The 16,800-nt window shown below is 35.2% G+C and overlaps 1 protein-coding gene across 11 annotated transcripts in view; it reads left to right on the forward strand.

Moving 5' to 3' along the window:
• LOC110458764 (tight junction protein ZO-1-like) overlaps positions 1-16,800 on the forward strand; it is a 136,725-nt gene that overhangs the window by 90,404 nt on the left and 29,521 nt on the right. For 9 of the 11 annotated variants that reach the window (XM_021510656.1, XM_021510659.1, XM_021510658.1 and 6 more), the window contains 12 exons: positions 7,092-7,194; positions 7,646-7,739; positions 8,150-8,253; positions 8,889-9,033; positions 9,932-10,168; positions 10,613-10,835; positions 11,255-11,411; positions 11,795-11,897; positions 12,727-12,778; positions 13,188-13,358; positions 13,933-14,078; positions 14,801-14,812. In XM_021510656.1, the coding sequence (XP_021366331.1) occupies positions 7,092-7,194; positions 7,646-7,739; positions 8,150-8,253; positions 8,889-9,033; positions 9,932-10,168; positions 10,613-10,835; positions 11,255-11,411; positions 11,795-11,897; positions 12,727-12,778; positions 13,188-13,358; positions 13,933-14,078; positions 14,801-14,812 (1,547 nt within the window). Of the gene's footprint in view, positions 1-6,497; positions 6,604-7,091; positions 7,195-7,645; positions 7,740-8,149; positions 8,254-8,888; positions 9,034-9,931; positions 10,169-10,612; positions 10,836-11,254; positions 11,412-11,794; positions 11,898-12,726; positions 12,779-13,187; positions 13,359-13,932; positions 14,079-14,800; positions 14,813-16,800 lie in introns of those variants that run through there. The other 2 variants (XM_021510666.1, XM_021510657.1) reach the window with 2 other exon arrangements.

A 16,800-nucleotide genomic window follows, 5' to 3' on the forward strand; every position in this document is an offset into this window, starting at 1 on the left:
GGAGTCAAGTAGAAACATTTACAGTTATGTTATAGTGATTACCCAACCTATATTCAATTCCCCACCCTCCGGATACTTTTTATACACCCGACCAAAATGTGCCCCTCGGATACTTTTTATTCCTTGACCAAAAAGTACCTCCCTATGAAATTATTTTTTCTCTCTTTTTTTTTATCCAATTGAGTTCAGAACTTGAACAGGACATCACAGGGGAATATTAATCCACCCCTACCCCACCAATCCCCACCCCCGGGGCCAGGAAATTATGCCAAAATAATTTTCAATTGCTGGAGACAGTTACATTTGGGGAGTCAAGTAGAAACATTTACAGTTATGTTATAGTCATTACCCAAACTATATTCAATTCCCCACCCCCCGGATACTTTTTATTCCTTGACCAAAAAGTACCTCCCTATGAAATTATTTTTTCTCTCTTTTTTTTTATCCAATTGAGTTCAGAACTTGAACAGGACATCACAGGGGAATATTAATCCACCCCTACCCCACCAATCCCCACCCCGGGGCCAGGAAATTATGCCAAAATAATTTTCAATTGCTGGAGACAGTTACATTTGGGGAGTCAAGTAGAAACATTTACAGTTATGTTATAGTCATTACCCAACCTATATCTGTACAACTGTACATCCTGATCAAATTCTGAACTCAATTGGTTTGAAAATAGATAAATATTTTTTCTATCACAAGGGGGGTAATTTTTATCCAGGGGGGGTACATTTTATGCAGGTATAAAAAGGATCCGGATACTTTTTATACCCCCGACCAAAATGTTCCCCCCGGATACTTTTTATTCCTTGACCAAAAAGTACCTCCCTATGAAATTATTTTTTCTCTCTTTTTTTTTATCCAATTGAGTTCAGAATTTGATCAGGATGTACAGTTGTACAGATATAGGTTGGGTAACGACTATAACATAACTGTAAATGTTTCTTCATGACTCTCCAACCAGTGTTTAAAAATTATTTTGGTATCATTTCCTGGCCCCAGGGGTGGGGATTGGTGGGGGAGGGGTGAATAAACATGCAACTGTAACCTTCTGATCAACTTCTGAACTGTTATTGGTTAAAAATTTTGAAACATCTGGTTTTTTCATAGGGGGGTACTTTTTATACAGGGGGGGTACTTTTTGGTAGGGGTATAAAAAGTATCCGGATACTTTTTGGTAGGGGGGTACTTTTTATGCATGACACCGGGGTAAAAAAAAAAAAATTTTTGAAGAAAAAATTTGCATAAGTTGTTCAATATTTCTGTGTAGATTTTTACCAAAACAATTACATTCACAACATCTTTATGAAAATTGTCATAGAAAAAAAACCTATCTGTTTAAATTATGATTATGGCCCATCAAAGTTTCGTTAGCAACCAAATTACATTGTTTGTGTGTTAATGTTGGTGATGATTCAGGAAATATCAGATTTCACCGAAGTGTTATTCCAACATCGGAGTAAATCAATACTGTCTGTGGAGACAACAGATACAGACAATCTTTGGAGCAGACTCGGTGATCAATTCGGGCTTTTAGATAAAAAAATGTATAAAAAAGGATGGAATTCCAGTCACGTTATCACATTACTTTGTATATCAACCACATCTGTTCCTCTTTAGATTTGCGGACCATATAACCCAACCCCCAGTCTTATCTTGGCAGAATTGATTTTTGCTGAACGTTTTAGGAAATGACAACCATTATGTCATGATAGTGTTCGCTACCAAATAAAAAAACTTATCTTGATAATAAAAACAAGATTTCAAAGTTGCTTCAATGCAACTTCTTAGTGTAATGTTTCAGTTTTAGTGTAATATTTCATAATTTTAGTGTAATATTTCATAATTTCAGTGTAATATTTCATAATTTCAGTATAATATTTCATAATTTTATGGTAATATTTCATAATTTCAGTGTAATAGTTCATATTTTCAGTGTAATAGTTCATATTTTCAGTGTTTTAAAATAAATTCAAAACTGTTATTACATTACAGTATTTCATTGTATTACATTGATTCAAGCAATCAATCAATCAAATTCTGTTAAAAATTACAAAATAGTTTATTTTCTGAAACAATGCATCAGGATTAATTCACATATGTCACGATTTCTTTCCCTGGTAATTGCATGGTAAGAGTGTGTGTATAGAAGACCACAGGTAAAAAGGTACAGAGCTCGTTAACACCTGTGTGCTGTAGCGCAGTTTTCTGATGATGCGGTGTGCACAGTTTTGTGAGGCAATTAAGCGCGGTGTGTTTGTGACTAAGATTTTGGACATCCGACTGCAGACAGTCGTCCACGGCTGATTCATGCATTCCTGGCACGACTCCATGGTGATAGACACCGCTGTGTCACAGTGCATTGTTTACATAGCCAACTGTCTGGGGAATAATAAGGAAGATTTCACGTAAAAATAATCAGTGTCACCTCCAGGAGATTTATATGCAATGCAATGCAATTTACAAAATACATCAAAATTTAAAAGATGTCAAAAACAATTATGTGTTGCTATCCATTCAGTTTTGCCATATTTTCCCCCTAATTCACCCAAATAAAATGATCATAGCATCATCTCATTAATTGTAATTAATTGAAATTTAGAAAGACTCTTGATGAATTTAATGCCTTGTTCATAAGTTTATAATTTAGTCCGGTCTGAAAATTAAAGCAGTTTGCATATTACTTTTGTCACCAAATGATTTCAACAAAGTCAAATCGAAGATAAAAGAACTTGTAAATGAGACAAGTGTATAAACTGATGTATAATACACTAAACAGTGATGTAATCCATTACAGGCCATGAATTAAATATGACTGACATTCTGTTACAGACTGTAGAGACATCTAACATGACCCATCAGGCCAAACTGTAAAAAAGTTGTGTTTCTTGTCCCCCTGTGTTTTGTGACTTTTATTCTGTTGTAGTTCATACAAACTTGTAACATGATCCATGAGGCCAAGTAATAAAAGAGTTCCGTTTCTCATCTAACCAATTCCAAACATTGTCTTAAATCTACACTAAAATCTCAAATATTCCATCAGGCCAAGTAATAAAAGAGTTCCGTTTCCTGTCCTCTGGATTCTTTGACTTTCGTTCTGTTTCAGTCCATACAAACATATCTAACATGGTCCATCAGGCTAGTTAATAATACTGCTTAGTTTCGTTTTGTTATGGTCCTTAGAAACATCTTACATGATCATGAGGCCAAGTCAAAAAACAGTCAGTTTCCTGAGTTGTGTGGCCCACAGCAACAAAGAACTTGCAATGACAGTAAAGCATATGATCTGCTCATCAAGGGTAAAAATTGTGACTTTAGGGGGTGAATGGGTTAAGAGGCAGGAAGCAAAAGTGTTCTGAAAATATAGAAACAAGCTGTGATATCAGAGGCAAACATTTTTCAGTTACAATAAGAAGTAAAAAGAGTCGCGGCACAGGAAACACAGATTTTGTTTAACTTGGCCTGGCGATGTTTCCCATGCCTGAGTTCGTTAGTGAGGATGGTATAAAAGGTTTCCCTATAATTGCCTTTATTACACTGTTACATCCCATTAGATAGAAACCTCCATTAGTCTTTGTACTTTAGGCCGAGTTTACTAAACACACTGGAACAATCACCAGCACTAAAGGATTGGTACATGCCAAGCATTTACCGATATTACCCGACTGGCATCGGACCGTTCTTCTCATCGCGCATGGTTAACCGCCCACCAAAACGGCAGCAAATATGAACAATATTTCACTTTTTTTTATGTAAAAACTCTGTGCCAAGACTTTTTTTAAATTATAAAGATCGTTTGAGAAAATGTTTCCCTATTAAATTAAAAAAGAATAAAAACGGGATCGTAAAACCGCATACTTTATTTATTTTTTACTCTGTACTGCGTTGCCTTTCTTAGTTCAGTGAGCCTCACTCCACTGTTATTTCTCCATACAATAGCAGCTCATACACAAAGACCAAACATGTTTACCAAAAAACATTTGATGTTGTAATTGAAACAAACTTCGTTAGGGAAGCTCTCCGTTACACAGAGTAACCACACTTTTTACGGGAGTGTCACGTTTGTGGTATGGAAGATCCTTCCATTGTAGAAAACGGTAACATATTGAGCGGAAACGTGCCGTTATTGAAAAGCGTTTGTTGGACAGAGCTATTGGGAACTGATGGGAAGGAAACAGTACGGTAGATGTGATTTCTATCTCAATAGCTGAAAATATTCAATGATGTAACGTTTAGCAATGATTTCATGATGAAATCTCAGCACTGCTTTAATCGTGGTATATTCAAACTCTGATATTTATAAAATTTTAGCATATTGTTTAATACTTAGGGTGTCCAATGACGGCTAGAGATTGCTAATAAAAAAATGTTAAAGTTTATTTCAGAAAAATTAAGTTAATATGGACCGCTTGAAACCACAATCCCCTAAAAATAATGGACATTTAGTCAGTTATTACACTTAAAAATATCCTGTAAAGATTATGACAATATTTATAAATTGATAGTTCTCATCTATTCAGTATAAAAAAAATCTGTAACCAATATTTGGAACATTGTCTGTCTTAAGATAATGAAACTTTAAGAAAATTTCATTTAAAAAAAAAAAAAATTCTCGGAGGCAAGCCGACTTTTGTGCCCCTTATGTTAGAATGGATTTTCTGTGGTATGTTTTTGGTTGATAAAATCGTCGAAGCCCCATCAATGTCGTTCATTTCACTCTGTCTACGATTACACAGCATGGCCGGTGATGTATCTGTTTCATCACGGCGAAGGAAGGTTCGGCGTGGATCGACACGAACGTTAGACAAATGCGGGAATGAATGTGCCGGATACGGCAACAAGGTCCAGGATTAAAACCTTTTCCTATTGATTGGGTCAGAGAAATCAGCCAGAATCCTCACTCCAACGTCAGAAAACTCCTCCAGTTAATTTAGTTTGAAATTTAATTAGTTTCAGCTGTGCTGGGTACACTTCGATTAGAGCTAAATATTTCGTGAAAAATTCATTAGTTTTATCGTGAGGGTGAATGAACGCACTTACATCGCGGGAAATAGATTATTTTCTAAGGCACAAGAAAATTATAAAGGTTTCTGTGTGTGAGTTTTGTAAAATTTAATTTATTTTCGATAGCACTGTCTCGCACTACAAACCTGGAGAATTTGTTTCCCTCTGTCATTCCATATATTACTACATACAGTATATATGGACATGTATATGTAGATTTCATAAATATATGATAAACATAATCCTCTTACTTGTCATCTTCTTCTTCTTAACTTAGTCCCTGCTATGGCCTGATCAATCAATCTCAGTACAATAATCAATAATCAGTTCAATGATCCGACAAGTTATATGATTTCACCCCTATGTAACTTTAGTAGAATCTGCCATGCATTGATATGGATGAGTCCATTATGGTCTACACTGGTGAAAGGGTTAATAGTAAAAAAAGATAAATGACAAAAATTCCTAAAGATGAAGGTTTTGCAAATACGGTATGATATTATCAGCTTGGTGCTATATATAGACACTTCAGCACTGTGACCTTGGATGTACGACCTTGTCAGACATTTACAGTTAATTATCCGGTCTGAGAACATGGACATTGCTATCCCTAAGGGATCCTAGCTCTAATTAATTTACAATCTTCAGACATGTCAATCAGAACGTGTGAAATTAGATTCTGGGGTATACATGTATATAGGGAATAGAGAGGGGTCTGTATGTGGGAAATAAAGGGTGCCATTCGGAATCGCTCGGTGTTATATACCTTTCATTCAAAGAAAACATTGACAGCGATACTGAATACCAGGAAACTCTCGCCCTTTGTTCTGTGTTATATACCGGTCGTTCCAAGAGGAAATTGGCTGTGACTGCCGCCCGGTGAAATGTAATATTCACCTTCACAAATTCAAGTAAATTTGGAATCTCTGATATTTTTTGAAATATTAAAATTTAAATTTAAACCTCATCTCATGTGTGATCTTGAAAATAACCATCATAAGGACATTAATTAGGATGCATCTTAAATTTAGTAGGGATTTAAAAAATTTGAATTTGAAAATTTGATTCATGGGTCTTCAACCCTTTCACCCCTATGTAACTTTAGTAGACTCTACCATGCATTGATCTGGATAGGTCCATTATGGTTAAGAGTGGTGAAAGAGCTAAGCTAACAATACTACAATAAAGTCTCGATAAAGTTCCGCTTCACTAAGATATTACCGTCCTGAAACTATTTCATATCAACAGAATCTGTGTTCTTATAAAAAATTAAGGAATGTAGCGAGATCGGAGATTTCCTCGAGTCATACTTTGGTGTCATTTTCTATGGTAATATTTCTATTACCATAAACCAGCATAATTTAGACTTGCCGAGAAACACATTAGAGAGATATGTTATGATAATTGGCAGGACGAGGTATTCGTTAATTAAACCTGTGTAACGTCACATGTCTACAGATAGTATACAGATGATTGGATCTGTCAGGTGCTAGGCTGCGGCCGTCCTGTTAGCCAGCCTGGTCTCCCTCTCATTAATGGCGTAATAGTTGTGATCAAAATGGATTGTTTCGGGAAACTTTGTACAGGAAATGAAAAGTGAGTTAGTTCCAATGAAGACTGGAGTGAAAATATAATCAGGTGTTTTATAAAAACAATTGTTCAGGTTGTGAAAATTGAAACTTTTTTAACTCCAAGTGACATTACAGGAGGTGTCACTTGTAATTTTTGGCATTTTTTTTTACATGTGTATCACTTCGTGTTTTTCTTAGATGATATACAAAGTTGGTATTTTTCAAGGTGATCCTATTCAAGTTTAGGCATGTCTGAAATTATTTGTGTGATATCACTTATAAAATCTTCAGTTTCACAGGTGATTTCTAATAATGGATGATACAAAAATTAGAAATCTTCAGTTTCACAGGTGATTTCTAATTATGGATGATATAAAAATAACGAAATCTTCAGTTTCACAGGTGATTTCTAATTATGGATGATACAAAAATAACGAAATCTTCAGTTTCACAGGTAAAATTACAATTATGGATGATACAAAAATAACGAAGATTTTGTTTGATGTTTTCCAGGATCAATGACCGGGTGACATCCGTGAATGGAATACTTCTTGATAACGTAGAACATTCGGCTGCCATCACCGTTCTCAAGGAAAGCGGAAACACCGTCACTTTGGTAGGTACTCGCGTGAGAACCTCAGAGTAAGATACAGGGGACCCACCACCAGGTATCAAGGCTGTGGTTAAAAAATCCACCTTTTCAGCATGTTTATAAATATACAGGCTTCTGTGAACAAAAAGTTTATCTGACCAAAAAATAAAATGTATACAATGTCAGGAATATTCTGATTTCAATATTGACAATGTTTAACTCATTCACCCCCTGAAGACACATTGAACTCAACCAATTCATAAGTTGGAACAGTTCATTATGAAATTTCAGAGGTGAATGAGTTAATGTTATTTTTTACATTAAATTTTGTTCTTAACCCTGCTCTCTGATTCGCTAGTTACCGTAAGTGTGAAAATGATAAAAAATGTTATTCATTAAAGAAGAAAAAAACTTTGTTTTGGCTGTAAAACCTTACATTTCAGTGGTAAAAGTATTTGATATTGTTTTATTTCAGGTTATTCGTCGGAGGGTACTTTTACCGACACCCATGGAAACTGAGAGCAACACGCCCCTCAAAATTACGCTATCCAAGCGCAACAGAAAAGATGGTAAGTGTCGGATAAAATTTCATTTTACAACTATCGTACTTCAATCATTCCACATGATGACATACTGAGCATTCTTCCACGGTCAAATTTGTTTTGTCCAGTAAAAGTTCCAACATTTCTCTCAATATTTCAGCAACATGAAATTGCCTTAATAAAGTGGGTACACTGTATTATATAACAGAAATCTGTAATATTCATATAGTGCAACAAAATTCTATTTGAATTCATAATGAAACAAAAATTATTTTGATTTTAGAATCCAGCATTTTTTTTTTTTAATTTAAGAATTCAATGCATTTTGTTTAATTCTGAAATAGTTTTATTTCTATATTTTAACAAAACTTGATGTAGAATTAATTTTAAAATTGTTTTGATTTCTAAATTACAACAATGTTTGTTCTAAATTGTAGAATACGGAGTGGTGCTTGGATGCCAGTATTTCATTAAGGAGATCATTGGACAGAGTCTCGCTGCTCAGGACGGAACCATCAAGGAGGGGGACTTCGTACTTAAGGTGAGACTATTACCTTACACAAAAGTCTGCTGTATATTGTTGTTTGTTGTATAAGGGGAAGGAAAATACAACTACAGACCAGGGCCTGTATTTATGAAACCATTCTCATGCTCAAGCATGGATTCTGTGCTCAAACCAACTTCCTTGTAACTCAATAAAATCATGTCAAACGATCTTAAAGTCAAACATAAACATTGAAAACCGTTCTCAGCTTTAAATCTCTTTAAATTTTTATCCAAATCATTGACAAAATAAGATTATTTTATTAATTTAGACGTCCTGGTAGTTTTAATGATAAACAGTGGAAAAAACATCAATACACCTTTAATCAGGAAGCTTTTGATGACTCAAAATGTGATTAGTATCATCAGTTAAAATTGTTTATCATCTTAAGATTTTCAAACAGCATGGCGTTGTTGATGAAGGGGAGACAACTTAGTGAAGGCAAGACATGGTGAAATTGTCTTCTTAACTCGTTCACCCATGAAAACACATTTGAACTCTTTCAATTAAAAGGTTGGAATAGTTCATTATGAAATTTCAGGGGTGAATGAGTTGAACCGAATGTTTATAGAACCAAACTTAAAATTTATATCTGAACATCAATTTGATTTTTTTTAATTTTTGGTTTCCAGATCAACAACACGTCCATTGAGAGCCTGTCCCTGGTGGAGGCGAAGCGTCTGATAGACAAAACCAAGGACAAGCTACAGCTCTGTGTAACAAAGAAAAAGTTGGAGGAGAAACTACACATTCGTCAAGGCAGCAAAACTGATGATGGTACGTCCGCTCACAACAGGCATTCAATGTTTATTGGAACAGCTTCATTTTCTGCCAATTAGTTAACTCATTCACCCCTGAAGACATATTTGAACTTTTTAACTCATTCACCCCCGAAGACATATTTGAACTTTTTAACTCATTCACTCTTGAAGACATATTTGAACTTTTCATCTCATTCACCCCTGAAGACACATTTAAACTTTTTAACTCATTCAATGCTGAAGACATATTTGAACTTTTCATCTCATTCACCCCTGAAGACATATTTGAACTTTTTAACTCATTCACCCCTGAAGACATATTTGAACTTTTTAAAAAACTCATTCACCCCTGAAGACATATTTGAACTTTTTAACTCATTCACCCTTGAAGACATATTTGAACTTTTCATCTCATTCACCCCTGAAGACACATTTGAACTTTTTAACTCATTCAATGCTGAAGACATATTTGAACTCTTCCAATTCAAATGTTGGAATAGTTCATTGTGAAATTTTAGGGGTGAATGAGTAAACTACATTAAAGTCAAATTAGGAATTAACTGATCATTTTTATCGCCATTAAGATTTATCAGGTGTTTGCTACTAAGTTTTACTTTATACACAAACAATGGTCTTATAAGCATGTTACAATGATTCAAGACCATTGGCCCCTTTCTCAAGCTGAGTCTCACCAGGGTCTTGAAATTTTACGACACATTTGAACATGTTTGAAAAAAAGAGGAAAATTGGATACATTTTCTGGTAGCTCTTTGTCTTTGTGTTAATGAACTATTGTATAAAATAGAAATATAAAATAATGTTTTAAAGCAGTAATTGAAGGTTTGTTTGATGAATTTCGGAGTAATTTTCATATCTAATTACTGATTGACAAAAACTATGACTCTTTTCTGCAGAATACTCGCTGGGTTATGGAACCTTACAGGGAACTCTCCAATCAAAGAAACAAGAAATAAACGACGTGAACTTCTACCGTTCGCCGAGTCAGAATGACAATGATTTATACAAAGGGAACTATGATCCCAATAATCTCCCGCCTGGGGCCTACCCCTCCTCGGAGCATGCTCGGTACGACGGGCGCTATGTTTACGACAATGAGGCGCCCCCTAGGCCTCCGCTTCCACTGGAAACAGGTACGCAGAAAATATAGATTTAAAAGAAAAATCTGTTACACTTGTCATCCTGCAGTAAATAATCTGTCTCATATGTCAAGTTCACTAACGGCTGCACACTTTCACTTTAGAATTTCACAATTTGCTTATAATCCAGGCAGATATTTGATTTCAATGTTAAAGCAAGCAAGAAAAATTCAAACACTGAACACCAAGGTTTTCGGTAAACCCCTTGCAAGTATGTTTCCGACCCCAGAAATTAGGTTTGATACTACACTTTTCAAAAGTTCACGTCTCTATGAATGTATTTTGATTCCTAGATTTCAGGGAAAATGTTATTTGACTTCTGAAAATGCTAAATATCAAAGTTCAACGAAGAGTCGTATATATATCATATTGTTGTATTCTTCCTCATTAAAACAGTATCATTGCATCCCTGATAAAATACGTTTTCTTCCCGTGTAGATGCTCCGCCACGCCCTCCGAGCCCCGGTAAGGAACTGCTCCGCCCTGACGACTTCTACGGGCAGCCGACGTCACCAAAGTCACCGACCCGTGAACAGGATGGTTACATGAGTGACTCTCAACGCCGACCTCCAATGTCCCCGAAACTACAAGACATGATGGACGCTGGCATGAAGAGACGTCCACACGAAGAAAGATATGTCGGCAAACGGAAAGACATAACGTAAGCTTCCATACCACAAGATGGTTTCATTGTACTGTTAGCTCAGTACATTTTGGGTTGTCGACCTAGAAATATTTGCTAATCCATAATTACTAGATCAGTGTAAAGAAATGCATATGTAAACATATCAACCCATTACACAACATATTAAATATCTAGCACAGTGTTGACCATAGCAACATTTTGAGGATTCAAAATGAGAAATCGTTTCCTCATGTGAGAAGTATCCATTTCTTCTTGGTAAATGAAATACTATTTTAATTTGAAAAACAACTTTACAATTTGCAAGATATGCTAAATTTGATATTGGAATTTTTAAAATTGATGAGAAATAGTTTTGGTTTATTAACGTTTAAAAATTCATTTTGAAATTGGTAACGAATTAACAAATAATAATATTTAAATGTTGTGTTTTCTAGGTTGGAGCCGCGTCATGTCTATTTCGAGAAAGAGCCGGAGCTTGGACTAGGTCTGCGACTGGCCGGAGGAAACGCCACCGGGATATTTATAGCCTCTGTACAGCCTGGCAGTGGGGCAGAGGTTGTGGGGCTCACAGAGGGGGATCAAATACTCATGGTAAGTGGGGCCCCAGACAGGGAAAATCGTTTAAAGTATCTCTTTAAAATCCATAGTTAGATTAATAAGATTGCTACAAAAGTAGAAATAAAAAAAACCAAACAGATATTACTTTGAGCAACTTTAGTTTTGATTTTGTTTGCTTTTGGCTGAAGGTGTTATAAGAATAAATAAATTAAATCACCTGAATCACAGTCTATGTGCAAATATTAATGGAACTTCATTAAACTCTTTATATAATTAATCTGATTAGGCAAGTCTAACTTGCATGTAATATCATATAGTTAAAAATCATCTGGGAGATGGAGGAGGCCTTCAAGATTGAAATTGTGTACTAATGATGAAATAGAAATTCAGAACTTATTTCCTGTTTTGATTGACAGGCCAACAACAAGGATATCCCGGGTTTGTCCCGAGAGGAGGCGGTCAGTTACCTGACCAGTCTGGAGGGGCGTGTCAACATGATAGTTCAGTACCAGAAGGAAGGTAGGGCTCTCCCTCTCTATACTGACCACCTGTCTATAGTGACCATCTATATATAGTGACCACATGTCTATAGTGGTGGTCTTTAGTGACCACCTGTCTATAGTGACCACCTATCTAAAGTGGTGGTCTTTAGTGACCACCTGTCTATAGTGACCACCTGTTTATAGTGACCACCTGTCTATAGTGGTGGTCTTTAGTGACCACCTGTCTATAGTGACCACCTATCTGTAGTGACCACTTATCTTTAGTGACCACCTATCTATAGTGACCACCTGTCTTAAAAAGCACCTTTTAAGTCACAAACTTTGAAAATTATGTTGTATGAAAATACTATACAAAAACTATAAAAAGCTTCATTGATCAGTCTAATATTTGCATGACTTAAATTTCAATGTTTCTAATGTTTCTGGAAAAGTAGTGTTTCTAATGATAAGTTTATTCTAATTCATTAACCCTTTCACCACTGTAGACCATAATGAACTCATCCAGATCAATGCATGGTAGAGTCTACTAAAGTTACATAGGGGTGAAAGGGTTAAAGGCTGTGTAGTGATATGATTAGTTCAGCATCGGTCAGCTGTGATTTTGTTTGTTCGGGGATTTGCCAAAGCTGAGGTAGAGGACTGTCAAGTCAGAGATACCCACGAATATATAATGAGCTTACAGACAGGCTAGATTTAAATTGTCTGTCATAAAGTATACAATTTTTGTAAGTTTTGGGAAAATGCTTTGGCTCAGATTCAAATTATGTCAGTTAAATCAGCTTGAGACATTTTGGTTGTTCTGTATGTGAGTTGACTATAATATTTATATCATTTTCTGTTTGCAGAATATGACAGAATTATGACCAGTCAGGAGGCGGGCGATTCCTTCTATATCAAGTAGGTCCTGTCATTCAAGAAGAAAAAATCTAATGAATCCAAATTAAAACCCAGTTTTAAGGCATTACTTTGGTTTTAACTCGTTTACCCCTGAAATTTCATAATGGACTATTCCAACGTTTGAATTGGAAGTGTTCAAATGTGTCTTTTGGGGTGAACAAGTTAAGGAGAAATTAAATTAACGTTGTGCGAACAGAAAAGACATATTCAAATATACTATCCACTCTGATGAATAATTTCGAGACGAAATTGACTTTTTCATTTTGAAAAATATGAAAGTAGTGCTTTTATGAACGTTAAATTTTGTCGGAAATATGATAAATAATACTTATTAGAAACTGAAATATTATAAACCTACATTGCTTAAATGTTTGTAGAGATTTTTATCTCCCCTTGTTTGATTTTATAGAACACATTTTGCCTATGAACAACGAGAACAGGGCGAGCTGTCCTTTACAACGGGCGATATATTCCATGTCAAGGACACGCTGTTTAGGGGCGTGGTCGGGTCGTGGCTTGTGACCCGGGTCGGACGTAATAACCAGGAAACACAGAAAGGCATTATACCTAATAAAAACAGGTAAGACAGAGGCTTAACAAATTCACCTCCGAAATTTCATAATGAACTATTCCAACATTTGAATTGGAAGAGTTTAAATGTGTCTTCAGGGGTGATTGAGTTCAATAGGGACAAAGACAGAGATAGCATGGAAATAGGTTTGAGATGGTTCTTTCACATTTTGATCTGACAAATATTTTAAGTTATTTATTGCCTATTTGTAACAGCATTATATCAATGTACCATATTCCTAAAAAACGCCATCTACTCTTTTGATGATCTGAGCATTTCATTCATTTGCCAGAATTTACCAACTAACTTGACAATTGGAGTCTATTATGACTAATTGTGAGTTTCGAAGGTTCTACAGTCCTTTTCCTGAATTGATTAGTGACTGTGGCAGTTATAAGGTAAAATACAGTATATTGAAATGTTCTATCAGAGACAAGATTGAAAATTTCTGGAATTTGGAGAGCAGGGGGGAGTTAAGATTAACTTCAGGGTTTTGAAATAAAATCCAATTCTGTTCAGACTTGTAGACTAATTGTATTTTCCATGAAAGGTGTTTAAAAAGTACATGTTTTGTATATTTCAGAGCGGAACAACTAGCTATCACCAAGCAACAGTCCGAGGAGGAGAAGGAGAATTCGCCGTCCAAGAGTCGCAGCCTCCTTTTTAAACGTAAAGCCGCTCGCCGATCTAAGTCGCTTGGCAAGGACCACTGGGAGGATGTTATATTTTGTAAGTATACCTGGTACATACCACTACATGATTATATAACAGTGTTTTATCTCACATCACAACGTTGTTACCTGTAGGTCATATCATTAAGTCCGAGCTGTATGAAGAGTCAGTGATTTTTATGACATTTAACTCATTCACCCCTTAAATTTCATAATGAACTATTCCAATCTTTGCATTGGAAGAGTTCAAATGTGTCTTCAGGGGTGAATGAGTTGTTAAGTTAATATTTTTTCTCGGATGATATATTTGTATTTTTGTACAATTTATCAGAGGTAGATCATTTTGGATCCTATGACACAAGATATATTTTTGAATTTTAATAAGTATGTAAAATTGACTTTTTGATAATTCATTAAGCGATTTACAGTAGGATTCTGTAGTCTTATAGATAATGTATATTGGAAAAAACTCCTCATTATCGAAAGAATTTAATGTCTTGGTTTTTTTTTCTCTGTACCAAGGTATTAACCCATTCACCCCTAAAGTCACATTTGAACCTTACCAAATTAGAGTCTGGGCAAGTTCAGTTTAAACATGTAGGGGTGAATGAGGTAATGTACATTCAGTCAGACTGTTCTATGTATTTCAAGTCTGAAACGATACAAATTAGTTAGATTTATTCCCCGACTAATGAATGGTTAGATGCCTTTACCATAGACACTGAGTAGCTATCACTTAGTTGGCCCAAGTGTCACACTTTCACTCTCTTTACATTTTAGCTGAAAATGGTGGTAAGTTTTTTGTCGGTACCTAAATATCCATAGCAACATGCATTTGACCTTTGTACTTCTGTATCAGTTGCATCCCCAAATTATATATCTTTGACCTTTGACACTGCCTCATATTTCACCTTTGACCCTATTTTTCAACCAATCAAAATCTTTCATATTTTTTTGAAAGATCTTTGCTGCATTTTCCCTATATATTGCACTTCATTTCCTGTGTGTGTGTGTGTGCACATCATAAAAACTTGCAAACTGCAACTAAATCTCTTGCCAACATTTGCTGATGTAGTTTTCCAGGAATTTTTTTCATGACTCTTTGGTTACTTACATTAATTAAAAAAAGTCCACTTTTGCTACATAGTTCTGACAGTCACACTACTCTGTTGGTTAGTAATTGTCTATAAAAAATGCGTTACTGCTGAGTGTTGGCAATATTTGATAATTAGAAAAAATATCAAGCATTTTGGGCTTTTTATTGTCAACGAAGTTCTGAATTTTCCATTAGTACCACAATCAAATTTAATTCAAAAGATAAATAAGAAAATAATAATTTTAATGAAAAACATGCCGAAGTAAAACTTAGATAGTTTTATTGCAAGAAGTCTCGGCCTTTTTCTACACCAAGAAAATGCATTTCCCAGCTGCAGCTTAAGGGTTGGGATTTTGAAGCATATGGAAATATAATGGGATTGATCAATATACTGTAAATTACATATCTGGCTAATTTTGTTCATAATAGCAGAAAAAGCATGGCCATCACGCTTAAAATTGATATCTATTCTCTAAAGGAATCAGTGGAAGGGAGACAACTCTGGACTTTTTTTCTTATCAGGACAGCAAACTTGCACTACTTGTCATGTCTGCATGATCAGGGCTCAGGTTTAATGAATGAGATGTGTACACAATGGTCAGAGGAAAACAATATGTTTACTAAATAAATGTGTATTTTACCTTGATAAACAAATCTCAACCGTATATGATAATCACATATATAATCACCACTGTTTTATATATAATCATCACTGTTTGATCTTTAAACTTGAACATCTTTTGCAATCATACATCATCATCATCATCATCATCATCATTTATCATCATCAGCAGCAGCAGCAGCAGCAGCATCACCATACATCATCTTTTTCATTTTCAACATTATTTTCATGATTTTGTTATTTTCATGCTTTCATCATCGGTTTCATTATGGGGTTTTATTTTAAGGCTTCTACAATTTTCCTTTCCTAATCACCACCAGATTTCATTTTCCTTGTTTATCACACATTTCAGCGTTTAAAGTCTTTCGTTACTTTTACTTATTTAGACGATTTCTACAGCTTATTATATCTGCTAGCCAGTTTATTAAATAGTGTCTAGTTGGGACAGTAGTGACTATATATCTAGATAAACATACATGTATATAGACTTTGTTTTCATTTGTTATCAATAATATGTTCAAGTGGAGGATGTTTTTAAACCTTCACGGAAATATAGATGATAATTTCAACACTGAACAGAGGTCCAGGAATGTTTGATATTTTACATGTGACAAAAGTCAAATATTCTCTACCATTCACTATTTCTACTTAACCCATTCACCCCTAAAGTCACATTTGAACCTTACCAAATCAAAGACTGGGCAAGTCTATTGTAGGTACGTAGGGGTGAATGAATTAAACTCTGAGTGAACACAGTGTTTCCCCAGGCTAAAAAAAGGTACATTGAGGCATGCCTTTTTCATGCCTTTTTCATGCCTAAAATGTACCTTTGGCCCGAGGTACATTTTAGGCATGCCTAAAATGTACCTCTACTTCTGGGGTATTTTTAAAGTATACCTCAAATGTGCCCCGTTTGGACTCTAATTTTGTCAATGTGCCTCAAATGTGCCCCATTTGGACTCTAATTTTAAAAATGTGCCTCAAATGTGCCCCATTTGGACTTAGGTCTCTTCCACATGCCTCAAATGTGCCCCATTTGGACTCTAATTTTATCAATGTGCC

The sequence above is a fragment of the Mizuhopecten yessoensis genome, unplaced genomic scaffold (assembly GCF_002113885.1).
Source record: "Mizuhopecten yessoensis strain PY_sf001 unplaced genomic scaffold, ASM211388v2 scaffold9739, whole genome shotgun sequence".
NCBI classification, from domain to species: Eukaryota; Metazoa; Mollusca; class Bivalvia; order Pectinida; family Pectinidae; genus Mizuhopecten; species Mizuhopecten yessoensis.